Source organism: Aotus nancymaae, unplaced genomic scaffold, assembly GCF_030222135.1.
Source record: "Aotus nancymaae isolate 86718 unplaced genomic scaffold, 86718_ANA_hifiasm-v0.15.2.pri h1tg000015l_0, whole genome shotgun sequence".
Taxonomy (NCBI): domain Eukaryota; kingdom Metazoa; phylum Chordata; class Mammalia; order Primates; family Aotidae; genus Aotus; species Aotus nancymaae.
Genome location: NW_026988426.1, coordinates 207,493 through 233,783, shown reverse-complemented (window position 1 = coordinate 233,783; position 26,291 = coordinate 207,493). Strand labels below are relative to the sequence as shown.

The 26,291-nt window shown below is 51.8% G+C and overlaps 1 protein-coding gene across 4 annotated transcripts; it reads right to left on the bottom strand.

The window, feature by feature from the left end:
• Window positions 1–266: 266 nt before the first annotated feature.
• Window positions 267–25,947, bottom strand: TFR2 (transferrin receptor 2). 4 transcript variants are annotated; one of them, XM_012474789.2, is made up of 19 exons: window positions 25,903–25,947; window positions 24,659–24,719; window positions 24,132–24,384; window positions 23,843–24,029; window positions 16,395–16,535; window positions 16,199–16,310; window positions 15,971–16,093; window positions 15,228–15,344; window positions 14,960–15,099; window positions 13,130–13,293; window positions 11,871–11,990; window positions 10,840–10,922; window positions 10,695–10,758; window positions 10,529–10,596; window positions 10,366–10,442; window positions 10,199–10,283; window positions 9,886–10,113; window positions 9,444–9,584; window positions 6,992–9,318 (listed from the first exon to the last, which is right to left on the bottom strand). In XM_012474789.2, the coding sequence occupies exons 2-19, from the start codon at window positions 24,689–24,691 to the stop codon at window positions 8,998–9,000; spliced, it is 2,457 nt and encodes an 818-aa protein (XP_012330212.1). In that variant the 5' UTR covers window positions 24,692–24,719; window positions 25,903–25,947; the 3' UTR covers window positions 6,992–8,997. The 4 variants fall into 4 exon arrangements, with proteins under 4 accessions (XP_012330211.1, XP_012330212.1, XP_012330213.1 ...); XM_012474790.3 differs by lacking the exon at window positions 25,903–25,947 and adding an exon at window positions 25,130–25,206; XM_012474788.2 differs by lacking the exons at window positions 6,992–9,318; window positions 25,903–25,947 and adding an exon at window positions 267–975 and having other exon boundaries at window positions 24,659–24,926.
• Window positions 25,948–26,291: the final 344 nt, after the last annotated feature.

Below are 26,291 nucleotides of genomic sequence, written 5' to 3'. Positions count from 1 at the left end.
TCAAAAAAACCCAAAAAACAAAACAAACTCACCTGCTTTATGGTGGTCTTTGGAGAATGGGCCTTCAGTATGTTCTTAGGCAGTTTCCTTAGGTGATAAAAACAGCCCAGTTTTCCCCGTGGAGAGAGCATTCCTGTGAGCATCCTCTCTGATCCCTTCTCTCCAATCCTTCCCTAGGTCTCCAGGAAGGGATGATGGGATGGGATTGGGATGAGGATGAGGAAGAAGCATAAAGGCGCTTATTGACAACAGATGTCACCAGGTGGTTTATTGACATCAGGTGGTTTATTGACATTGAAACTCCATGCTCCTTCCACCACAGACCACCTGTTGGCCATAAGGCTCTGGTGCCAGCGATCTCTCTCACTAAGAGAGCTGGCCAGGCCCCACAGCCTAGCAAACCTCCCTGAGTGGTCTCTAGGTATACAGGGCCCCAGAAAGGGGAGGTGGCTGTGATTTACTGAAAGGATGCAGCTGTCTGATTGACAGTATGACCGTCACATTAGGGTCAGCTACACTGCAGGGCTGGGGTGTGTGGATATCTGTTCTAGGGTCTGGGCCCCATGGAGAGATGTGTAGGGGTAATGAGAAATCGATCAGCAATAAGACGTGGACTCTGAGCCACCTCCCTGACCCTGAATCATTCAAGCGAGGAGCAGAGGAGTTCCCGACAAGGGGACGGGGCATGTGAGGGTCCCCAGGGCCTCAGAAGTTGTTATCAATGTTCCAAACGTCCCCACTAAGCGCATTGGCCGCCCCCTGCAGCGTCCAGGTGAGCAGGGCTAGCTGGCGCCGGAAGCGGCTCTCCTGGAAGCCGGAGGAGGAGGGGGCCCCGGGGGTCCGGGAGCTGTTGGAGCGTAGCAGCCGCAGGTGGTCCAGCAGGGCGCCCAGCGTGTGGTCTCCGCGGCCCAAGAAGATGTGGCGGAACGGGGAGTCGGCTGGCGACACGTACTGGGAAAGGAAGTAGAACTCCACCTGCTCGGAGAGGGGGATCAGGTCAGGGTTGGGGGGGCTCTGGCTCAGGAGCAAATGCCCGGATCATCCTTGGCGCCTACCGGCCTTTTTCTTTTCCTTTTTTTTTTTTTTTTTTTTTTGAGACGGAGTCTCGCTCTGTCACCCTGGCTGGAGTGCAGTGGCGCAATCTCGGCTCACTGCAACCTACGCCTCCCGGATTCAAGCGATTCTCCTGCCTCAGCCTCCCAAGTAGCTGGGACTGCAGGCGCGTGCCACCACATCCGGCTAATTTTTGCATTTTTAGTAGAGACGGTGTTTCACCATGTTGGCCAGAATGGTCATGGTCTCGATATCTTGGCCTCGTGATACGCCCGCCTACAGGCGATTTTCTAATCCAGCTTGAGACCTACTACCTGCTCCATAAATACGAGTTGGAAGCTCCCTGAAGTCCCACCTCCCTTTGGTTGCCCAATCAGGAATAGCCATCCTGTGACGTCAGGAGTAGCTGGGTAGGATACGTTCACCAGCTGTGCCTCTGTTTTTCTTTTTGTGTTTGCTTTATTTGCATAATTACTATGCCAGTAACAAAACTGCACCAGCTATACTTCTTTTTTTTTTGAGACAGAGTCTCGCTCTGTCGCCCAGGCTGGAGAGCAGTGGTGTGATCATGGCTCACTACAACCTCCACCTCCCGGGTGCAAGCGATTCTCTGCCTCAGCCTCCAGAGTAGCTGGGATTACAGAGGTGCACCACCACGCTCAGCTAATTTTTGCATTTTTAGTAGAGAAGGGATTTTACCATGTTGCCCAGGCTGGTCTCAAACTCCCAACCTCAGGTGATGCACCTGCCTCAGCCTCCCAAAGTGCTGGAATTCCAGGCATGAGCCACCACGCCCGGCCTCCCCTTCTTTATATCTCTAGAATCTGCAAGCCTGCATCTAGGTCTCCCCAGTCTTCCTTCCTCACCCATTCAGAGAATGCCCAAAGCCTCAAAGAACAATCTACTGCCCTGCTATCCCTCTTCTTCATACCACACCTCCCTACACCGAGTCATTCTCCTCCACCTCTGCCAATGTCCACAGCCCAGAGACAAAGGTCAGGGGACAGGCCCGTCCTCATGAAGAGCCTGGTTCTCTTCCTTCTGACGCAGCTGCTGTTCCTTCTTTCCTGAGACAGCTTTGCTCCTGACCTAGTTTCCTCCCTCCTTTCTGCCAGCCTCTCTGATTTCTTCTGCATCCACCTGTGGGCAGGTCTCAAAGTTCCACCTCCCTTTTCTCAGTACCTATTAAATTATCATTACCTGGGCACCACCCCAGTAAAATCAAAATCTCTAGGGGTAGTCTCAGATGCTCACTTCTTTTTAGAGACAAGTTCTCACTGTCACCCAGGCTGGAGTGCAGTGGTGCAATCGCAGCTCACTGCAGCCCAAACCCCCGAGGTCAAGTGATCCTCCTGCCTCAGCCTCCTGAGTAGCTGAGAGTGCAGGCACGTGCCACCATGCCCAGCTAATTTTCAGATGCTCACATCTTTTTAAGGCCTCCATCATTCACTCACAGAGCTCATCTGGGCTCCTGATGTCAACAGGATCTCTTTGGGGAAAGACGCCAAATCTCCTTACCCAATGACCCACTGGATTCCTGCCCTCCAGCCATCTGGACCTCCCTACTGGGTTTGGGAGCGCCTGGACATGTCAGTACCAATCTATTCCCAAGCCTGGGCTTTGGGCCCACACTCATGAGGCCCATGACCTTCTGCAGGTGCCAAGCTGTCATCCTCAAAGGGCAGTGAGCATGGGGTGAGTATAGGCTTTGAGGGTAGACTACCTGGTCTCTAATTTCGGCCCTTCCACTTATTAACTATATGATTTCAGGTAAGTTACTTAGCCTCTCCTAGCCCCAGTTTCTGCAGATAATATAGCAACTTCACAGCGCTGGGGGGAGTCCTATCAGAGCAAATGAAGTAAGTTCCCTAGCACATGGTAGCCTTCTATAAATGGCAACTGCAGCCGGGCACGGTGGCTCATGCCTGTAATCCCAGCATTTTGGGAGGCTGAGGTGGGTGGATCACCTGAGGTTAGGAGTTCAAGACCAGCCTGGGCAACATGGTGAAAACCTGTCTCTACTATAAATACAAAATATTTAGCCAAGGTGTGGTGGTGTGCCCCTGTAGTCCCAGCTACTCAGGAGGCTGAGGCACAAGAATCGCTTAAACTTGAGAGGCAGACGGTTGCAGTGAGTCAAGATGATGCCACTGCACTCCAGCCTGGGCGACAGAGCGAGACACCATCTCAAAAAAAAAAAAAAAAAAAAAAAAAACACAACTGCCATTTTATTATTCTTCTGTGACAACTATCATTATTATTCTCCTCCTCTTCCCTCAAACTCAAACACACACACACACACACACACGGCAACTGCTATTTTATTCTTCTTCTATTCTATGACAACTATCATTATTATTCGCCTCCTCCTCCCTCAACACCAAATCTGTCCATTTCTCTTCCAAATGCCTAACATTGGTCCAGTCCCCACCTACAAGCCTCTGCTGCTACCTGCCACTCTGAAGACATTTGCAATCTAACCAAAATCACTCCTAAAAACTCCACTTTGTTATCGAGCATGGTAGCTCATTGCGTGTAATCCCAGCACATTGGGAGGCCAAAGGTAGGAGGGTCACTTGAGCTCAGGAGTTCGAGACCAGCTTGGGGAACATAGGGAGACCCTTGTCTCTATGAAAATAAGAATAAAAATTTACTGGGTGTGGTGGTGTGTGCCTATAGTCCCAGCTACTCAGGAGGCCAAGGTGGGAGGATCACTTGAGCCCAGGAGTTCAACACCATTCTGGGTAACACAGTGAGACCCCATTTCAAAAACGCAAACTCCCAGCCGGGCACAGTGACTCACGCCTGTAATCCCAGCACTTTGGGAGGCTGAGGTCAGCAGATCAGTTGAAGTCAGGAGTTTGAGACCAGCCTGGCCAACATGATGAAACCTCTTCTCTACCAAAAAAAAAAAAAAAAAAAAAAAAAAATTAGCCAGGCATGGTTGTGGGCACCTATAGTCTCAGCTACTCAGGAGGCTGAAATGGGAGAATCACTTGAACCCAACAGGCAGAGGTTGCAGTGAGCCTGGATCGCACCACTGTACTCCAGTCTGGGTGACAGTGAGACCCTGTCTCCAAAAAATAAATAAATAAAAATAACTCCCCTTTGCTTACATCACCTCTCTGCTCAAAAACCTCCCTAATTTCCTTGATGCCAAGACTCTCTTTTTTTTAAAGATGGGGTTTCACCATATTGGTCAGGCTGGTCTCGAACTCCTGACCTCAGGTGATCCACCTGCCTCAGCCTCCCAAAGAGCTGGGATTACAGGCGTGAGCCACTGCGCCCAGATGCCAAGGATTTTAACATCCAAACTTCTAGTCCTGGTGTTCAAGGTTCCCCATGGCTGATTGATAACCCCCTTTGGTGCTCCCCTCCCCTCTGCCTCTCCATGGGGCCCCTATTCTGGCTCTGCTGGTCCACACCCTGCTTCCAAGTAAAACCAGACTGATTTCACTACCACACCCGAATTCCGGGTCTCTCCACCCTGAAACATCCTCTTTACTTTGCATTAACCCACGTCCTGCCTGTTCTTCAAGATCCAAGTCACAATCTAAAGCAGAGGTCAGCCAACTTTTTCTGTGAAATGCCAGATAGTAAATATTTTAGGTTTTGCCGGCCATGCTGCTTTTATTGCAACTACTTAATGCTGCTATTACACAAAAGCAGCCATAGAGAGCATGAAAACCAATGAGCATGGCTGTGTTCCAATAAAACTTAATTTACAAAAACAGGCAGCAGCCAGGTGCAGTGACTCAAGCCGTAGTCCCAGCACTTTGGGAGGCAGAGGCAGGCAGATCACAATGTCAGGAGTTCAAGACCAGCCTGGCCAGCATGGTGAAACCGCATCTTTACTAATACAAAAAATTAGCTGGGCATGGTGGCGTATGCCTGTAGTCCCAGCTACTCGGGAGGCTGAGGCCAGAGAATTGCTTGAACCTGGCAGGTGGAGGTTGCGTTGAGCCGAGCCACTGCACCCCAGTCTGGGCGACATAGCAAGACTCCGTCTCAACAAAACAAAACAAAACAAAACGACAGGCATCAGAGCCTCATGCCTGTAATTCCAGCACTTTGGGAAGCTGAGGTGGGAAAGTCACTTGAACCCAGGATTTCAAGACTAGCCTGGACAATATAGTGAGATCCCATCTCTACAAAAAATTTTAAAATCAGCCAAGTGTGGTGGTGTGTCCTCGTAGTCCCAGCTACTCGGGAGGCTGAGGTGAGGCGAGAGGATTGCTTGAGCCTGGGAAGTGGAGGTGGCAGTGAGCCCAGATCATGCTATTGCACTCCAGCCTGGGCAACAGAGCGAGACCCTGTCAAAAAAAGAAAGAAAGAAAAGAAAAGAAAAAACAGAAACAACAAACAAACGACAGTTTGAATTTGGCCCATGGGCATTAGTTCACCTCTGCTCTAGAGCCACAAAATTCACTGGGTCTGGCCCAACCCTGTATTGCAGGCTCTGAAGTCCCGTCTTTCCCTCTCCATCCCTGAGCCTGAGTCATGCATCTTACACACAGGTCCCTTTTATCCCTGGTGGGGACAGGGGTGTGGCAACTTTGAAAGTGTCTTTACATTCTGAACCCTGACTGACATAGCTGAGGTTAAACCAAGATCCATGAATGAGAATGAACCGTGCCCAACCTATTGCCTCACCCCAGTCACCCGTGTCCCAGTAGAGAAGACAAAGGGAAAAGGAGAATGAACAGGGAAAGAGAAATGAGAAGGAGAGGAGAAGGCTGGGTGCAGTGGCTCACGTCTGTAATCCCAGCAATTTGGGAGGCCAAGGCGAGAGGATCACTTGAGCCCAGGAGTTTGAGACCAGCCTGGGCAACATGGAAAACACTGTCTCTACAAAAAATACAAAAATTAGGAGAGAGATCCAAGATGGCTGATCACCAGCAGCTCAGGATTGTAGCTCCCAGTGAAAGCGCAGAGAACGAGAGGACGCCACACTTTCAGACGAATTTTTGTTGCTCACGGACCAGGAGATTCCCAGCGGAGGAGCCCCACGGGTCACCAGCGCGACTCTTGTGGCTGGTGCAGTGGTTTCGCCAGCGCCTCGGCACGGCGGTTCTTGGTGCAGAGTAAGCGGGACTGGGTCCCCTTTTGGCTGACGTTTGGAGCTCTGGGAAGGCAGAGTCGCCTATTCAGCTGATTGAAGGACGGACTCAAGAAGGGAGCCAGACCAGAGATTCCTGGGCAGAAAAGCACCATCAATCTTAACACTGCTGTTTTGGCAGGTGCAGTGGATTGCTCAGATTTCGGTGCTGGGAATCAACAAGTTGGATGTCCACTCAGAGACCTAATTAGAAAGTCGGTAATTACAAAGACGACAGATGGATAGATTTATAATGAAGGGAAGAAACCAGCCTAAAAAGGCAGAGAATACCCAAAATCAAAATGCCTCTCCCTCTACAGGGGATCACAGTTCCTCATCAGCAACGGAACAAGGCCTGATGGAGAACGAGTGTGTTCCATTAACAGAAGTAGGCTTCAGAAGGTGGATGATAAGAAACTTCTGTGAATTAAAAGAATTTCTTCTAACCCAATGCAAAGAAACTAAGAACTTTGGAAAAAGGTTTGATGAAATGCTAACGAGAATGAACAATTTAGAGAGGAATATATGTGAATTGATGGAGCTTGAAAAACACAACACGAGAACATCGTGAAGTATGCACAAGTTTTAACAGTTGAATTGATCAAGCAGAAGAAAGGATATCAGAGGTCGAAGATCAACTTAATGAAATAAAACGAGAAGACAAGATTAGAGAAAAAAGGATAAAAAGGAATGAGCAAAGTTTCCAAGAAATATGGGACTATGTGAAAAGACCTAATCTACGTTTGATAGGTGTACCTGAATGTGATGAAGAGAATGAATCCAAGTTGGAAAATACTCTTCAGGATATTATTCAGGAAAACTCCCAACCTAGTAAGGCAGGACAATATTCAACTCCGGGTAGTACAGAGAACACCACAAAGATACATTGTGCTTAACAATGGAGACAGGAAGGAATAAGGGAAGAAAATAACAATCAGGCATATAATCGCCAGATTCATTAGGGTTGAAATGAAGGAGAAAATAGTAAGGGCAGCCAGAGAGAAAGGTCAGGTTACCCACAAAGGGAAGCCTAACAGACTTACAGCAGATTTCTCAGCAGAAACCCTACAAGCCAGAAAAGAGTGGGGGCCAATATTCAACACGCTTAAAGAAAAGAACTTTCAACCCAGAATTTCATATCCAGCCAAACTAAGCTTTACAAGCAAAGGAAAAATAAAATCTTTTGCGAACAAGCAAGTACTTAGAGATTTCACCACCACCAGGCCTGCTTTACAAGAGCTTCTGAAAGAAGCACTACACATATAAAGGAACAACCAGTATCAGCCTTTCCAAAAATATATCAAAAAGCAAAGAACATTAACATAATGAAGAATTTACATCAACTAATGGGCAAAACAGCCAGCTAGCATCAAATGGCAGTATTAAACTAACATATATTATTATTAATCCTAAATCTAAATCGAGTACATCCCCCAATCAAAAGATGCAGACAGGCAAACTGGATAGAAAGCCAAAACCCATCGGTATGCTGCATCCAGACCCATCTCGCATGCAACGATACACAAAGACTCAAAACAAAGGGATGGAGGAAGATTTACCAACCAAACGGAGAGCAAAAATAAATAAATAAATAAAAAGCAGGAGTTGCGATTTTCGCCTCTGATAAAATAGATTTTAAAGCAACAAAGATCAAAACAGGCAAAGAAGGACGTTACATAATGGTGAAAGGATCAATGCAACAAGAAGAGCTAACAATCCTAAATATATACGCACCCAATACACGAGCACCCAGATACATAAGACAAGTTCTTAATGACTTATAAAGAGACTTAGACTCCCACACAATAATAGTGGGAGACTGTAACATCACATTGTCAATATTAGACTGATCAACAAGACAGAAAATTAACAAGGATATCCAGGACTTGAACTCAGACCCGGAACAAGTAAACTTAATAAACATTTATAGAACTCTCCACTTCAAATACACAAAACATACATTCTTATCAGTACCACATCACACTTATTCCAAAAGTGACTACATAATTGCAAGTAAATCACTCCTCAGTAATTGCATAGCATTTCATAGGTTTAAATGAAATATTGGTTGGCTGCTTGTTTGTTATTTTCTTCCCTTATTCCTTCCTGTCTCCATTGTTAAGCACAATTATTGGCATAAAAGAGGTTTTCAATTCCCATTTTTAGACTGCATTCTAGGCTGGGCAATAAAGCAATACTCCCGTTCTCGCTCCCTCTTTCTCTTCCTTTTTCTTCTTCTCCTTCATTAAAAAAAAAAAAATTAGCCGGGCGAGGTGGCACATGCCTGTACTCCCAGCTACTAGGGAGGTTGAGGTGGGAGGCTGGCTTGGGCCCAGGAGGTGGAAGTTGCAGTGAGCAGAGATGGAGCCACTGCACTCTAGTCTGGGTGAGGGAGAAAGAGCAAGAGCAACAGGTTTGGAAATGGAAAGAAGGAACGAGTAATACCAAGGAGGACAGGCAGAGGGCGCAAGCAGGAAAATGCAAGGAGGAGGAAGAACATGAGCCTCTAAGGGATAACCATGCTCACTCTGAAAACCATGAGAGTGTGTGCACACGTGGCTCTGTGTACATTGCAGTTCCCAGCTCACCCCACACTCACTGAGGACGATCTTGTTTACTATTTTGCCCTGCAGACCTTTTCCCATGGCCACAGTCCCTACTCACCCATTTCCTGAGATCAAAGGGTTGAGGGGTAGAGTTCTTGGAGTGAGGAAATGGAAGGAAGAGGAGTTGGAACTGGAGGTGGGGTACGGGCTGCAGCTGCAAAGATTTCGAAGCTAAGCAGAAAGGATTGGTGAGGGAATAAGCTCTTGTTTTTCACGTGACAACCCCTCCAGGCAGCCTTCCTAGATTTCACCCATTTCATTACCAGAAGGAAAACACTTCTTTATACTCTGAATATCTTTAGCCTTTTGAACTTCCCAGGCTGTAACCTTGTACGGTGGACCAGTGTGGACATGCTTTTTCTTTCCAGAAGTGTTGGGGAGGCAGTGGAAGCTATAGGAGGGGAGCCAGCAGGGAGGGGCAGAGGAGGGTGGGTTGTCCCAGTTCTGCCAGGTGTAAGCCAGGCGACTGTGGCCAAGGGGCTGGCCTTCACTGTCCATGTCATCACTTTGATCGCTCGGGTCCTCCAGCCCGACCAATCTATGAGCATCGTGTGTCCAGGACTGGAAAGAGAGCACCCAGAGGACTGGGACTGTGTAGGCGGGGAGAGAGAGGAGCGCGCAGGTGGGGCCAGGGCCAAGGGGCAGATCGCCGGGGGCGAGGCGGGGTACCAGGGGCGGGGCCTCACCCGCATGATGCGCACGTTGTACATGCGTGTCAGTCGCTCATCTCTCTCCTCTGAGCTGTAGATCTCCTGCCGCAGCTTCTCCGCCGCCCGGATGTAGTCCCCCCGTGCCGAGTACACCCACTGCAGGGTCAGCCCACGGGCCTGGGGGTGGAGGCGTGGGCTGGGGCCGGTGGCAGGGGCCAGGACCCCTGCCTACTATGGGGAGAAGGGCCCTGCCTAGAAGACCCTGCACCTGCCAGGTTGGGAGATGGCATGTACTGGGGGCTTGGGAGGGTACGAGCTGGGTCTTGGGGGCTTAGGAGACTGGAGGCAGGGGGGTCAAAAGGCTGGATTGCCAGAGAGGACCTAGATCCCAGGGATTGCGGAGAGACGGGGCCGGACCCCCTGGCCTGGGCAGCACCCCCCACTCCCAGAGGCCAACAGCCGGGTGGGCCTCTTGAACCTTGAGTTCCCCAGAGAACTCATTGAGGTTCCCGATGTGCCTGAGGACGACGTCCCCGTAGCGGCCAAAGTCAAGGGGCAGCAGGCGATCGTGGCTGAGCCGGATGAGGAGCTGTCCCGCGAGCTGGGCCACAGCCTGGACCACGGCGGGCAGGCGGCCTTGCAGCACCTTGTGCAGTTTCTCGTAAGTGTCCTCCTTTGTGTGCAGGAACGGGTAGGCCTGGTCCTCCTGCCGGGACAGGGTGGGTGCTGGGGCGAGGACAGACAGGCTGAGGGACTAGCGCTGTGTCTGGGGCAGGGGGAGGACGTCTCACCTCCATAAAGGAGAACTCAACAGCAGGGACCCCCGCAAAGGCGGTGAAGGAATAGGCACTGCTGTCCATGGGTAGGGGCCGAATCCTGGGGGCAGACGGATTGGAGGGATCTGTGGGTTCAGGCCCACCCATATCCCTCCCCAACTCTCCTCATCCCCCCAACTTACACCTCAGCATCCCAGATGGGATTGGTGAACACCACCTGTTCATAGAGCGTCTGCCCACTGTGGTTGGGTGAATCCACCTGGGGGCAGGGTGGGGGGCACTGATCAGGCTCTGCTCCTCCCCCTACTTACTCCCTTGCACCCCCTATTCCTGGGGTGCTCTTGCCTGCTTCAGGACACTCTCAATGAGGCTGGTCAGAAGGGGGCTGGTCTTGGCATGAAACTTGTCATCCCCTGGAAAAAGGGGAAGGGAGGGATGGCAGGTTCAGGGCTTAGCCCCAGAGGCAAGGGTGGATCCCAGGCGGCCAGCTGGTGGCACTGCCCCGGCTCACCCAGCACTGCGTTGTCCAGGCTCACGTAGACTACAGCTTTGAGGTGCAGCACGCTGAGGTAGCCCTGCGTGACCAGGGTGGAGTGAGAACCCCCTGCCCTCACCTCTCCCCACTGCCTAACGACCTGCCCAGGACCCCACATCACCTCTAGCCACTCCGTGGAGCCCACACTCCCAAAGTCACCGCCATCCCAGCTGATGAAGAGGAGACTTCTGCGGGGCCGGAAGCCTGGGGACAGAGGGGAAGGAGGACAGGCTCAGCAGGGGCCAAGCAAAGACCCTCCCCTTGTCTTCCTCTGCCCTGGTCCCCCAGGGTCTCTGCTTCTCTCTCTCTCTCCCACTCTGAGACAGGGTCTTGCTCTCTCACCCAGGCTGGAGTACAGTGGTGCAATCATAGCTCCATGCAGCCTTGACCTCTCAGGTTCAAGCAGTCCTCCTGCCTCAGCCTCCCACGTTGTTGGGATTACAGGCATGCACTGCTAAGTCCAGCCAAATTTTTTATTTTTTGTAGAGACGGAGTCTCCCTATGTTGCCCAGGCTGGTCTCAAACTTTTGGCCTCCAGCGATTCTCCTGCCTTGGCTTCCCAAAGTGCTGGGATTACAGGTTTGAGCCATCACGTCCAACCCAACCTGCTTAATCTTGACACAGACCCATGGACTACGATTATCATACCACTTTCTTTTCTTTTCTTTTCTTTTTGGTTTTTTTTTTTTGAGGTAGAGTCTCATTCTGTCGCCCATGCTGGAGTGCAGTGGTGTGATCTTGGCTCACTGCAACCTCCGCCTCCTGGATTCAAGCAATTCTCCTGCCTCAGCCTCCCTAGAAGCTGGGATTACAGGTACCCTCCACCACACCCAGCTGATTTTTGTATTTTTGGTAGAGATGGGGTTTCACCATGTTGGCCAGGCTGGTCTCCAACTCCTGACCTCAGGTGGTCCACCCGCCTCGGCCTCCCAAAGTGCTGGGATTACAGGTGTGAGCCACCACGCCCGGCATCACTTTCATTTTTGGTGAGGAAATAGAGGTGAAGTGACTGGCCCAGGGCCACTCAGGTACGATGTGGATGCCAAGGTCCAAGTGACCACTGGTCAGTCTGTTCCTCACTGCCTCTCTGCCCTATCCTCCTCGGGCCACAGGGCCAACACTGCCTAGCCCAGGCCCAGGCCCTGACCTTACCATTGTTCACCATGGAGGCAAAGGTCCGGACCAGCTCCAGGAGTATGGCTGTCCCCACAGCAGACTTAGCTGCTCCTGGGCCCCACGCATCCCTCTGGGCTCCGATGACAACGTAGTGATCTGGGGAGGGGATGTTTGGGACCCACTTCTGACACTAGCAGTCCCCAAAGTCTCCCCCCTGCACCCTGGGGCAGCCTCCATCAGCCTCTATCTCTCAGCCCTTCACACTGGGGCAACCCCACCCCTGTAGTCCCTCCTGTCCCTAAAGAGAGCTCCCCTCCCCGCTTGGCTCTCCCTGGATGACGCGCTCCTTCAGCTAGGTGCCTGGGGTCATTCTGGACTTACAGGGTTTCTGTCACTCAGGCTGGAGTGTACAGTGGTGCGTTCATAGCTCACTGCAGCCTCAAACTCCCCGGCTCAAGCCATCCTCTTGCCTCAGCCTCCCAAGTAGCTGGGACCACAGATGTGTGGCACAATACTCAGCTAATTTCTTTTATTTTTAAATTTTTTGTAGAGACAGAGTCTTGCTATGTTGCCCCACCTGTCAATTACCTACTTTGATTCCCCACTGCCATCCATGTCTAGCTATGCTTGAAAAAGGGCCATTTATCTATCTATCTAATCCGATCTCTCGCTCATGCTTCAGTTTCTTTCTCTTTTTTTTTTTTTTTTTTTTTTGAGACTAAGTCTTGCTCTGTTGCCCAGGCTGGAGTGCAATGGCACTATCTTGGCTCACTGCAACCTCCACCTCCCGGATTGAAGCAAGTCTCCTGTCTAAATCTCCCGAGTAGCTGGGATTACAGGCATGTGCCACTACTCCCAACTAATTTTTGTATTTTTAGTAGAGACGCGGTTTCTCATGTTGGCCAAGCTGTTCTCAAACTCCTGACCTCAAATGATCTATCTGCCTCGGCCTCCCAAAGTGCTGGGATTACAGGCGTGAGCCACCACTCCAGGCCCATGCTTGAGTTTCTATTACAACACCATCCAACATAGGCTTGCTCACCTCCAGTGCTGGGGAACTCACTACTGGGTAACAACCCCCTTCCGTCACTGGATAGGCTGGAAGATGAGGTCTCTTCACTGCTGCCACCATCAGACCCAGTTCAGCCTCAACTTGCCAGCCTCCCTCCTCTGGGCACCACTCCTGTCCCCTCTCTGGGGCCTCCTGCACGAGCCTCCTATCTTCCCAGGGTGTATGGGCAGAAACTCCTCCGCATCCACCACAAGCTGTGAGTGATACTGGACACACAGCCCACCTGGCTCTGAGCGGCCTTCGATGCAGCCAAAGATGTTGTTGATGGGGGTGGAGGTCCTGTGGTTGTTGACCTCTAGCCTCATGCCTGGCCCAGGGCCCAGGTGATAAGGGGAGCCTAGGAGGAGCCCCTGCCATTCCTGGGGGGCCATGGGGCCTTTGAGCTTCCTGGTGAGAAGGAAGATAGATAGGGTTAGAAGTTGCAGAGAGACACAGAAGAGCCCAAATCACTCTCTTCCTTCTTTCTTTCCCTCCCACCATTTCTGGCTCCAGATTGCTGCCTCTGTAGCCCCTGCCTAGGTGGGGCAGTGCAGTCAGGGCTGCCTTGGATGGTTGTGCTGGTTGTATACTGCTCAAAGGTTCTCAGCTGAGGTAGGTGTGCAATCCGATCACCAAACAGTGGACCCTGGAGAGAGCCTATGTCCACCCAGAAGAGTCACTTTTTATTTTTTTTGAGATAGATTCTCACTCTGTCGCCCAGGCTGGAGTGCAGTGGCTACATCTCAGCTCACTGCAACCTCTGCCTCCTGGGTTCAAGCAATTCTCCTGCCTCAGCCTCCCAAGTTGCTGGGACTACAAGCACCCGCCGCCACACCCAGCTAATTTTTGTATTTTTAGTAGAGACAGGATTTCACTGTGTTAGCCAAGATGGTCTTGATCTCCTGACCTTGTGATCCACCCGTCTTGGCCTTCCAAAGTGCTGGGATTACAGGTGTGAGCCGCTGTGCCGGCCTTTTTGTTTGTTTTAATACAGAGTCTTGTTCTGTTGCCAGGTGCCAGGCTGGAGTGCCGTGGTGCGATCCTGGCTCACTGCAACCTCCTCCTCCCGGGTTCAAGCAATTCTCCTGCCTCAGCCTCCCCAGTGGCCAGGACTACAGGAGCATGCCACCACACCCAGCTAATTTTTGTATTTTTTAGTAGAGATGGAGTTTCACCATGTTGGCCAGGATGGTCTTGATCTCTTGACCTTGTGATCCACCTGCCTCGGCCTCCCAAAGTGCCGGGATTACAAGCGTGAGCCACGGTGCCCGACCCTCCCTTTTTTTTAAGACAGGTCTCGGTCAGGCAGGTGGCTTCCACCTGCAATCCCAGCACTTTTGATGCCAAGGTGGGCAGATCATGAAGTCAGAAATTCAAGACCAGTCTGACCAACATGGTGAAACCCTGTCTCTACTAAAAATACAAAACTTAGGCTGGATGAAGTGACTCACCCCTGTAATCCCAGCACTTTGGAAGGCCAAGGTGGGCAGATCACGAAGTCAGGAGATTGAGACCATCCTGGCCAACATGGTGAAACCCTGTCTCTACTAAAATATAAAAAATTAGCCAGGTGTGGTGTCCTGTGCCTGTAGTCCCAGCTACTTGGGAGGCTGAGGCAGGGGAATTGCTTCAACTGGGAGGTGGAAGTTGCAGTGAGCCGAGATCACATCACTGTACGCCATCCCAGTGACAGAGCAAGACTCCATCATCTCAAAACAAAAGAAAACAAAAATTAGTTGGGTGTGGTGGCGGACACCTGTGGTCCTAGCTATTTGGGAGGCTGAGGCAGAAGAATCACTTGAACCTGGGAGGTTGCAGTAAGTTGAGATGGAACCGCTGCACTCCAGCCTGGGTGAGAGAGCAAGACTCTGTCTCAAGGGAAAAAAAAAAAAACAAAAAAACGAGTCAGGGTCTCTCTCTGTCTCCCAGGCTGGAGTGCAGTGGTGTGATCATGGCTCACTGCAGCCTTAAACAAGAGTCACCATTTTCTAGTTCACCCACAGGCACCTTGTGGCCTCGCTGCAGCCTCCCTCTCTCTGCCTCCTCTTCTCCTGGTCCCCAACACTTCCCTCACCTCAGCAGGCGGGAGGCAATGTCTGCACTGATGGGCTGGGCTGGGATGCTGGGGAGGCCTGATGATGCGACTGGAGGGAACTGGGTTTGATTGAAGGAAGGGAAGCCAGGCGTGTAGGGGTCTCCAGTTCCCAGGTGCACCTTCGGGGAAAGTGGTGCCCACATGAAGCTGCAAGCTGGGCTTCCAGGAAAAACGTGCCAGCCCCAACTGAGCAAGACGGTGTGGCCCTGGGACCTGGGAATGGCATGGCCAGCCTCCCCGGACTCACGTGTCCATACACAGCCTGCTGGCTGGACAGGCTCGGCTTGTGTGGGTCCTGGGAGAAGTCCGCTGGCTCCGGGTATATGAGCACTCCTCGAGCCCCGAAGTCCTGAGCATTGGTCACCTGGGGACGAAAGTGACTAGAGGACTCCTCCCAGAAAAAAGAAAAACCGATTCATAAGGGCAGGAGAAACCAGGAAAAGTGAAATGGCAAGTCCTTTGCTTGCAACTGTCCATCCCACGGAGAGGGTGTGGGGGCACCACCTGGCCTGTTTCTTCCCAACCTCAGCAGCTCCTGGGCAGCCCTCAAACCCCACCGAGCCCCATGGTACCCCATGTTTCTGTTCTGTGGCCCAGGCTGGAGTGCAGTGGTGCGATCATAGCTCACTGCAGCCTGGAACTCCTGGGCTCAAGCAATCCTCCTACCTGAGCCTCTGGAGTAGCTGGGATCACAGGTGCATGCCATTAGCCCAACTAACTTAATTTTTTTTTTTTTTTTTTTTTTTTTTTTTTTTTAGTAGAGAGGTGATCTCACTATGTTACCCTTTAACTCTTGGCTTCAGGAGATCCTCCTGTCTTGGCCTCCAAGTGGTGGGATTGCGGGTGAGAGCCATTGTGCCTAGCTTATATTTTCTTACCATCCACAGGGATCTTTGCTGTCTTCCTCTCACAGCCCCTGGACGATTCCTACTGGCAGTTCGACCCTCCGGTTCCCCAGCCCACGCCCTCCCTCTATCCAGGGGCACTTACCTTCTGGGCAAAGCTGATCACCCCCACGCGCACCAGCAGCAGGAGGCCCGCCGGGTCCACGCCCCTGGCCCGCAGCTCCTGCAGGTCTTCAGGCCGCCCGTAGTGGGCGTACACCAGCTCTCCCTGGGGACACGAGGACGGTGAGGCGCACTCCCCGCGTCTGTCCTCCGAGACCCAAGAAAGGGCTCGTGCCTCGCCTCATCCTAGGAGCGGGCAGGGGGCGCTCACCGTGACGTTGCCGATGGCGCTGTAGGGGCAGTAGACGTCGGGGTCCTCCAGCGGCAGCTGCTCTCCGACCTTCCCGGCCTCATCGACCCAGTGCAGGGTGTTGGGGTGAGCACTGGGAAGCGGGGCTGGTGAGCACCCCAAGCCGCGCCCCCCGCCCCGCGAGGCCCCCGGGATCCCCGCCCGAGCGCTCACTCACAGGTCCGGGAACTGCAGCCCCACGTAGTGCGTGTCGGTCCACACGTGGTCCAACTTCTGGCGGGAGAACGCCACGCGGATGTCCTGAGTTAGAGCGGCCATCCCGGCCGAGCCTGCCACTCGTTCCCGAAGGCTGGTTTGCCTGAGCGGGAAGAGGTGGAGATTTTTCTGGGTGCTCCCCCCAAAAAAGGATACCAAACACCTGGGGTCGCCCGCGGCAGGGGCAGCTTGCTCCCCGTGGACTTTTTTTTTTTTTTTTTTTTTTTTTTGATACAGCGTCTCGCTTTGTCGCCCAGGCTGGAGTGCAGTGGCTCGATCTCAGCTCACTGCAACCACTGTCTCCCAGGTTCAAGCGATTCTCCTGCCTCGGCCTCCTGCGTAGCTGGGATTACAGTCGGGTGCCACCATGCCCGGCTAATTTTTATATTTTTAGTAGAGACAGGGTTTCACCATGACACCAGGCTGGTGTCAAACTCCTGACCTCAGGTGATCCGCCCGTCTCGGCCTCCCAAAGTACTAGGATTATAGGCCTGAGCCACCATGCTCTGCCCTCCGTGGACTCATTTTCTCCCATCACCACCAGGGCGGTGCCCGAGGGTCTCAGGACCTCCCTCTGCTTAAAACCTGAGTTTGCATTGCTGGGGGTCCTGCCCATCATCCTGTAGGTTCTTCCTGGCTCAAGCCAAACTCTCTCCCGCTAACCCCATTCCCCCGACGTCAACACACACACACACATCAGGCATCCAAACACTTTTCTTCCAAAGAGCTAACTGGGCAGGCAGCAGACCCTCCTCATCTCCCCCATCCTCCACGTGGGCCTCCTGGAGACACTTTACACCAAGGTACCCAGGGGAATCGCTGGTTCCTGGGCTCAAGCCATCCTCCCGCCTCAGCCTCCTGAGCAGCTGGGGCTATAGGTGTACGCCACCAACTGGTGATGTTTTAAAATGTTTTTTGTAGAGAGGAAGTCTCCATATATTGCCCAAGTGGGTCTTGAATCTTGGCCTGAAGCGATTCTCCTGCCTTGGCCTCTCAAACTGCTGGCACTACAGGCATGAACCACAGTGACCTGCCCTATATGTGTATTTAAAGGCACACATCAAAAGCATGAGATGAGGTGCTTATAGGGAGGGAAGTGGGGAGGATCACTCAGAGATGACAGGAAAATTAAATGGGAAAGGAAGGTACTCTCACTGACCCATGAGTACACTGTACTATGGTCTCAGGAGTATGATCAACTCCATTCTTTACACCTAACCTTAAAAAAAAGTCCCCCCAATCTAATCATGATACTCTATTGTTCAAAACACTCCAGGCTTCTCTTTTCCCTCTTACAATGAAATTCAAGTGGCCAGGTACAGTGAGTGGCTCACGCCTGTAATCCCAGCACTTTGGGAGGCTGAGGCTGGCAGATCACGAGGTCAAGAGATCGAGACCATCCTGGCCAACATGAGGAAACCCCGTCTCTACTAAAAATACAAAAATTAGCGGAGTGTGGTGGCATGTGCCTGTAATCCTAGCTACTCGAGAGGCTGAGGCAGGAGAATCGCTTGAACCTGGGAGGCGGAGGTTGCAATGAGCCAAGATCGTGCCACTGCACTCCAGCCTGGGGACAGAGCAAGAGTCTGTCTCAAAAAAAAAAAAAAAAAAAAAAAAAAGAGAGAGAATGAAATTCAAAATAGTTAAAGTAGCCAGTAAGGCCCTTTAGGGTCTGAGCTACATCCACCTCACAGGCCACATGGACCATCTTTCCCTTCCTCCAAGAGGCTACTATCTTCACATTTCAGACCCTTCTCAAGTGGTGACTCCTGGCCTGAAGGCTTTTCCTCAGTCTCTTTGCCTGGCAGTCTTGACTTGTCAGTTCCTCAAGGAAGACTTCCCTGAACTGCAATCTAAATCAGGCCCTCTGGTTATAGTCTTTCTTTGCACCCTTTCTTTTCTTTTCTTTTCTTTTCCCTCCCCTCCCCTCCCTCTCTCCTTCCTTTCCTTCCTTTCTTTCTTTTCTCTCTCTCTCTCTCTCTTTTTTTTTGATGGAGTCTTCCTCTGTCGCCTAGGCTGGAATGAAGTGGTGCAATCTCAGCTCACTGCAACCTCTGCCTCCTGGGTTCAAGTGATTCTCCTGCCTCAGCCTCCCAAGTAGCTGGGACAACAGGTGCCCGCCACCGTCCTCAGCTAGTTTTTCTATTTTCTTTTTTTCTTTTTAGCAGAGACAGCGTTTCACTGTGTTGGCCAGGCTGGTCTGCAACTCTGGGCCTCAAGCGATCTGCCCACCTCAGCCTCCCAAAATCCTGGGATTACAGGTGTGAGCCATGGTGCCTGGACCCTTTTTTCTTTTTTTTTTTTTTAGAGATAGGGACTTGCTCTGTCACCCAGCCTAGAGTGCAGTGGCATGACCATAGCTCACTGCATGCAACCTTCAACTCCTGGGCTCAAGTCATCTTCCTGCCTCAGCCTCCTGAATAGCTAGGACTCTAGGCAACGCACCACCACACCAGGCTAATTTTTTATTTTTATTTTTTAAAATTATTGTTATTATTTTTGACGTGGAGTTTCAATCTTGTTGCCCAAGCTGGAGTGCAATGGCACAATCTCATCTCACTGCAACCTCTGCCTCCCAGGTTCAAGCGATTCTCCTACCTCAGCCTGCTGAGTAGCTGGGATTATAGGTGCCTGCCACCATGCCCAGCTATTTTTTTTGTATTTTTAGTAGAGACGGGGTTTCACCATGTTGACCAGGCTGGTCTCAAACTCCTGTCTGCAGGTGATCCACGCGCCTTGGCCTCTGTGGCATGGATTACAGGCATGAGCCACTGTGCTCAGCCAAATTATTATTATTTTTTAAAAAGACAGGATCTCTCTATGTTTCCCAGGCTGGTCTCACACTTGGCTCAAGCAATCCTCCTGCCTCTGCCTCCCAAAGTGCTGGGCTTACAGGTGTGAGCCACCACACTGAGCCTTACATCCTTTGCTTTTCTTTCTTTCTTTTTTTTTTTAATTTATTTTTTATTTTTTTTTAAGACGGGGTTTCACCATGTAGGTCAGGCTGGTCTTGAACTCCCGACCTCAGGTGATCCGCCCGCCTTGGCCAAAGTGCTTGGATTACAGGTGTGAGCCACCGCACCCGGCCTGCTTTTCTTTCAAAGCAATGATTTCGGTCGTAATTACATAGTCATGAATGATTGTTAGTTTAGTATCCGTTTTCTCCAGTGGATTGTAAGCACCATGAGAACAAAGTTAATGTGTTAGTCTCTGCTATCTCACCACCACCTGCTTAGCTTGGTACCTGCCACATAGTAGGTGCCCCAAAACATTTGTTGGATTAATGAATTAATTACCTCATCATTGTCACTTCCAGTCCAGCCACTCCACTTCCCTGGTCACACCCTGTATTTTTTTTTTTTTTGAGACGGAGTCTCTGTTGCCCAGGCTGGAGTGCATCGGCACAATCTCAGCTCACTGCAATCTCCGCCTCCCAGGTTCAAACAATTCTCCTGCCTCAGCCTCCCAAGTAGCTGGGATTACAGGTGCTCGCCACCAGGCCCAGTTAATTTTTGTATTTTTAGTAGAGATGGGGTTTCACCATATTGGCCAGGCTAGTCTCGAACTTTTGACCTCAGGTGATCCACCCACCTCGGCCTCCCATAGTGCTGGGATTACCAGCTCCCAAAGTGTGCCAGCCCACATCCTGCAAGCTGTGATTACCCGCACTCCATCTCTGGAATACTTATCCATTGAGGATCTATTGAACATCTAGTAAGTGGCAGGCACTGTGGTAGGTGCTGGAGACTCTGAGATAGATAAGACTTATGTATCAGGAAGTTTTTGAGATTCCAGAATCCCACTCTCTGAGTAGACCTTGTCAGGTCCCAACTCCCCCAGTTACCCTTGCTGTACCTGCTCTTCAACCCCATTGAACATGACAAATGTCCTATAACTCCACGTCTGTCATCTCTCCCCGCTTTCTCTTCCCTCTCCATCCCATCTAGAGCCACGTATTCATTCCTTGCTCTCGCCCCAAAACTGCTACCTGTCTCGCCTCAGTGTCACACCTGGCTTCTAGACCTGTCAAACTACCTGTACCCAGACGACCAGGTACTGCTCAAAAAATAAATAAATAAATAAATAAAGGCCTGAACAGCCCGGGCACGGTGGTCATGCCTGTAATTACAACACTTTGGGAGGCCAAGGCGAGTGGATCACGAGGTCAGGAATTCGAGACCAGCCTGACCAACATAGGGAAATCTCATCTCTACTAAAAATAGAAAAACTTAGCTGGGCGTGGTGGCAGGTGCCTATAATCCCAGCTACTCAGGAGGCTGAGGCATGAGAATCACTTGAACCTGGGAGGCAGAGGTTACAGTGAGCTAAGATCACAGCAGTGTACTCTAGCCTGGCAACAAAGTGAGAATCAGTTGCAAAAAATAATAATAATAAAAATTAAATAAAAAATAAAAAATCCTGTCTCTAAAAAAAAATAATTTTGAAAAAAGAAAAATTAGCTGGGACTGGTGGCACCTGCCTGTAGTCCCAGCTACTTGGGAGGCTGAGATGGGAGAATCACCTGAGCCTGGGAAATCGAGGCTGCAGTGAGCCCAGATTGCCTTATTGCATTCTAGCCTGAGTGACAGAGCAAGGCCCTGTCTCAAAAAGTATTAATGTAATTTAGTTTAAAAGCCCTGAACAGGCTGGGTGTGGTGCCTCATGCCTGTAATCCCAGTATTTTGGAAGGCTGAGGTGGGAGGATTGTTTGAGGCCAGGAGTTTGAGACCATCCTGGACAACATAGGGAGACCTCATTTCTACTAAAACATAAAAAAATTATGCTGAACTCGGTGGCTCACACTGTAATCCCTGCACTTTGGGAAGCCAAAGTGGGTGGATCACCTGAGGTCAGGAGTTTGAGACCAGCTTGACCAACATGAAGAAACCCTGTCTGTACTAAAAATAGAAAATTAGCTGGTGGTGGTTACCTGTAATCCCAGCTACTTGTGAGGCTGAGTCAGGGGAATCGCTTGAACCTGGGAAGTGGAGGCTGCGGTGACCCGAGATTGCACCACTGCACTCCAGCCTGGCAACAAGAGTGAAACTCCGTCTCAAATAATAATAATAATAATAATAATAATAATTAGTTGGGCACAGTGGTGCACATCAGTAGTCCCAGCTACTTAAAAGGCTAAGACGGGAGGATCACTTGAGTCCAGGAGTTGGAGGCTGCAGTGAGGTATCATCTCTCCATTGTCTGAGTGACAGAGTGAAGCCCTATCTCAAAAAAATAAAGAGCTGGCCGGGAGAGGTGGCTCACATCTGTGATCCCAGCACTTTGGGAGGCTGAGGTGGGTGGATCATGAGGTCAGGAGTTTGAGACCAGCCTGGCCAAAATAGTGAAACCCTATCTCTAATAAAAATACAAAAATTAGCTGGGCATGACGGCGTATGCCTGTAATCACAGCTACTTGGGAGGCTGAGGCAGAAGAATCGCTTGAACCCGGAAGGCAGAGGTTGCAGTGAGCTGAGATTGTGCCACTGCACTCCAGCCTGGATGACAGAGTGAGGCTTCGTCTAAAATAATAATAATAATAATAATAAAGCACTAAACCTTGTTGATTCCACAGATTTAAGGTCTTTCAGCAGGTGAACCAGCAACATATCAAAAGAGTAATCATACACCTTGATCAAGGCTGGCGTTGAGCTCATGAAGATAAGGAAATCTATTAACACAAATTAGTATATAAACATTAAAGAAGAGGCCAGGCTCAGTGGCTCAGGCCTGTAATCCCAGCACTTTGGGAAGCAGAAGTGGGCAGATCGCTTGAGCTCACGAGTTGGAGACCAGCCTGGGCAACATGGCGAAACCCTGTCTCTACTAAAAATACAAAAATTAGCTAAGCATGACAGCGCACGCCTGTAATCCCAGCTACTCAGGTGGCTGAGGCAGGAGAATTGCTTGAACCCGGGAGGCGAAGCCTGTCGTGAGCCAAGATTGCACCATTGCACTCTAGCCTGGGCGACAGAGCAAGACTCTATCTCAAAAAATAAATAAATAAATTTTAAAAAGTCTCAGTAAGCTAGGAATAGAAGGAAACTTCCTTAATTCAATTTGGAAAAGCTGTTTGAAGCATAGCAAAGTTCATTTAATCGCAAACTATTATAAAAGAATTGCTATTAAAGTCAGGACATAGGCAAGGATACCTACTGCTACTGTTACCTTAAGTTCATGCACTCTCAGATGCAATAAGAAATGAAAAAAAAAAAAAAAACTTAGAAGGTATAAGCATTGGAAAAAAGACTCTCCAACTCCTACTATCTGTAGCTTAGCTGATTGCCTACTTAGAAAAGCCAGGCGAATCCACTGAAAAACTACTCCTGTCCCAAAAGAGGGCTATGGGTGGACCTAGCTTCTGGACAGGTCTGAGCAGCTTCTCCCCAGTAGAAGGTGACTTCAGCAGGATGACAGACGCAAGCCTGTGTGTGTCTAGCTAGCATCCTCATGATGCAGATGTGTGTGTGTGTGTGTGGGGGGCGTTCTGCACCCACAAAGCATTTGCTTGCTTGTTTTTCTTTTTCTTTTGTTTTTGAGACAGGGTCTTGCTCTGTCTCCCAGGCTGGAGTGCAGTGGCATAATCTCAGCTCACAGAAACCTCTGCCTCCCAAAGTAACTGGGTGATCCTCCCCTGTGAATCTACCAAGTAACTGGGACTACAGGTGCTCGCCATCATGCCCAGCTAATATATATATATATTTTTGAGACAGTCTCGCTCTGTCGCCAGGCTGGAGTGCAGTGGCCCGGCTCACTGCAACCTCTGCCTCCCGGGTTCAAGCAATTCTCCTGCCTCAACCTCCCAAGTAGTTGGGACTACAGGTGTGCACCACCACGCCCAGCTAATTTTTATAGTTTTTAGTAGAGACGGGGTTTCACCATGTTGGCCAGGATGGTCTTGATCTCTTGACCTCGTGATCTGCCCGCCTCAGCCTCCCAAAGTGCTGGGATTACAGGCGTGAGCCACCGCACCCGGCCCTGTATTTTCTTTAGTAGAGACAGAGTTTTGCTGTGTTGCCCAGGCTTGCTTGCTTGTTTTTCTTCCCTAGAATGTGCCTTCTCAGAACCCCTCAGCGCGCTCCCTGCTGCTGGCCCAGGTCCAGATGTAGGCGCCTGGGTGCGGCATTCAAGGCTTTTCTGGGTCTACTGTTGGATGCTGGACCCCTCTAATCTCAGTCAATTCCATCACGTCCCAACTATGCCACCCTCAGAGCCTCAGTCTCCTGGAACCTCAGCTCCGAATGCTTGCCACCCTTCCCAGGACCGCTGAACAGGGGGTTCAGGAAGGCAGGTGGGAGGACTCACGAGGGGGACCTGAACACCACCAGCCTGGGCGAGGAGGCAGGGAGGCCCAGTCTGAGCAGATTAGGGGAGGGACACTTGAGGCCAGGATAGGAGCAGGGCTGTCCCTACCTGATGGTGTCTTCCAGGCGCCCCTCCCCCAGGAACCGCAGGAACATGGCCTGGAGGTCGTTCCAGTACAGTGTGCCCCCGTGGGAATCCAGGCCAGTCTCATAGTTGACGTCCTCACTGACCACCAACACGGAGTCCCCGCACGTCTGGCAGGACCCTCGGAAGGCGACATAGCCCAGAAGGAAGGCTGGCGGGTGGCAAGATGGGGATTCTCTTTGTGCCCACCTCTGGACCCCAGAAATCTCCCCCAGCCCAGGCCCTTCGCTCTGAGGGAGGGGAAGACTCTTACCCCCAGTGAAGATCAGCAGGGCCGTCAGGAGCAGGTAGGGGGCAGCCCTCCGTCCTGCTGCCGCCCAGGGAATGAGGTTTGGCTGCCCAGGTCTAGAGCCCAGGGACTCAGGGCCCTTCAACTCCATGGGGCAGAAGTGGGCCAGTGTCTCCGCTCCCTCCTCCCTGTCTTCCTCTTCCTCCTCCAGGCGCCCCTTCTGGGGGCCTTCCACACGCTGGTAGACGGTCTGAGAGGATCTTGGGGACAGTTGTTGCTGTGCAGGAGGGGTGGGCATGAGATTAGGGCAAGAGGCCTGGGGGGCGGGGAGGCATCTGGCAATAATGAGGTCAGTGACTTGGGGGTGTCAAGTGAGCATGGGGGTGGGGATGTGGGGGAGGGACTGGGGGGCAGGTTGGAGGGGACAAGCAGGGGTGGGAAGAGGTGAGGTCAGGACATGGGCCAGGAGGGGCCAGCCTCAGGGGCTTGGGAGGGGGCTGAGGGACTTGGAGAGAAAGCCTAAGGGGTCCTCCCAATCCCACTGGTCTTACCGCTCTCTGGAGTAGACCCCAAAGCCGCTCCATGCTTGCGCCCCCTCCTGAAGCCTGCAGGCTGTCCCCCAGAGATAAACCGTTTGTGGGAGCCCCAGGAGGGCCCCTTATCATCCCAGACAGGCAGCCTGAGCCCAGGCTGGTCCTCACCACCCCCAAGGGTCGGGGCACAGTCCTGGCCTCAGTCCAGCCTTCCAGACGTGGCCCCCCCCAGCCCAGTCCAGAGCACAAGGAAGTGCTCTCCCCTGCCAGTCCCTCCGCAGCCCCACACCTGCCTCCTCCCTGCAAAACAATCAGTTTTTTGACCTTGGGGTGGACTTTGGCCTCCTAGTTCCCATCAGGAGTGGGGGAAGGGGACCGATAGTGGGGGAGGGCAGAGACACGGTGCCCCCTCCCCTCTCCTGCTTCTACCCCTCCCTGCATCCTGGGGACCTCTTCCTAAGTCCCCCACACCCAGGTGGAAGATTCAACCTTAAGACACCTGGCTTTCACTCCTCCTCATCTGGCTTTCAGAGTCCCCAAATGCCCAGGTCCTATGACATATCAGCTTTCCTCCCTGCCCTGACACTTGCCCCAGCAAGATTCTAAGCTGGAGGTGCCACAGTGGTGTGACGTGGGGGTTTGGTCTGGTGGTGTGCATGTGTGTCTCTTTTGAAAGGTGGTTCTCAGACTGCCGCTGGCTGCTGGAGAGGTAGGGGCACGGGTGGAAGAACAGGTTCAGATGAGGCCAGCGAGTGCTCCCTGATAGGGGTCCTGGGATCAGGGATCTGTGTGGGTCAGGAATCTATGGGTCAGTGGGGAGGAGTGATCAGAGTCCCTGCCAAGGTGTGGGCAGAGCTAGGCGACCTTGGACAAAGGCATGGTCCTCCCTGGGCACTGGTACCTGTCTGGTCACCAAAGGACTTGGATTATGTGATTTTCTATTTCTTTGGGGTCTGAGGCCCTCTGAGAGTCTGATGAAAAGCCAGTTAGCCTCACCCCAGAAACACATCACAGGCATAAACTGCTGAACAGGCAGGGGGGTGCAGGTTCCCAAGCCCTTCCGAGGGGCCCAGGACAAGTAGCTCTGAAGAGGAGGGTTCACGGTCCCACCAAGTTCCCCTTTGGGAGTCTCCCCTGGGAAACCTCAGCTTCTACTCAGGTCCAGAGAAGTTCTGAGCTGCTGGGATGCACCAGTGTCCTAGTCCTTGCCCCATGCCTGTCACCACCAAGAGCCCCAGGAAGGAAGGCATAGCGCAGCTCACCTGAGCGCAGGTCCTGGGGTGCTCGGGCGCGCTCCTCCCCTGAGACCTGAGGCCCACGCTGAGGCCCCGCCCACCAAGCCCCACCTCCTGCCCCGCTCACCCAGGCTCCACCCCCTGCTCCGCCCAACTTCTGCCCCACTCACCCTAGGCTCCGCCCCTCCGCTGCACCCTGCAGCTCCTCCCAACTCCCACCACAACTCTGTTTCCCCCTAGCAACTCCCCATCGCCCCTGGTCTTCGTCGCGTGGTCCTCCCTGGATCACAACCCCTCGGAAACCTGAGGAATCGATGGCACCTGGGGCTGTGTCCCGGCGCCCATTGTGGGATCGGCGTAAGTGTAGAAGTAACCCTCCCTTCCCTCACCTCCCTCCAGACCCCTGCGCCCACTCC

Bases quoted from the DNA above. Each gene is read 5' to 3' on its own strand.
- TFR2 (XM_012474786.2), bottom strand. From the start codon at position 24,772: ATGATAAGGGGCCCTCCTGGGGCTCCCACAAACGGTTTATCTCTGGGG. The intron at 10,759-10,839 runs GTGATGTGGGGT...CTGGTCACGCAG, and splicing joins GCTCCACGGAGTGGCTAGAG to GGCTACCTCAGCGTGCTGCA. The intron at 10,284-10,365 runs GTAAGTTGGGGG...GTCTGCCCCCAG, and splicing joins CCCATCTGGGATGCTGAGGT to GATTCGGCCCCTACCCATGG.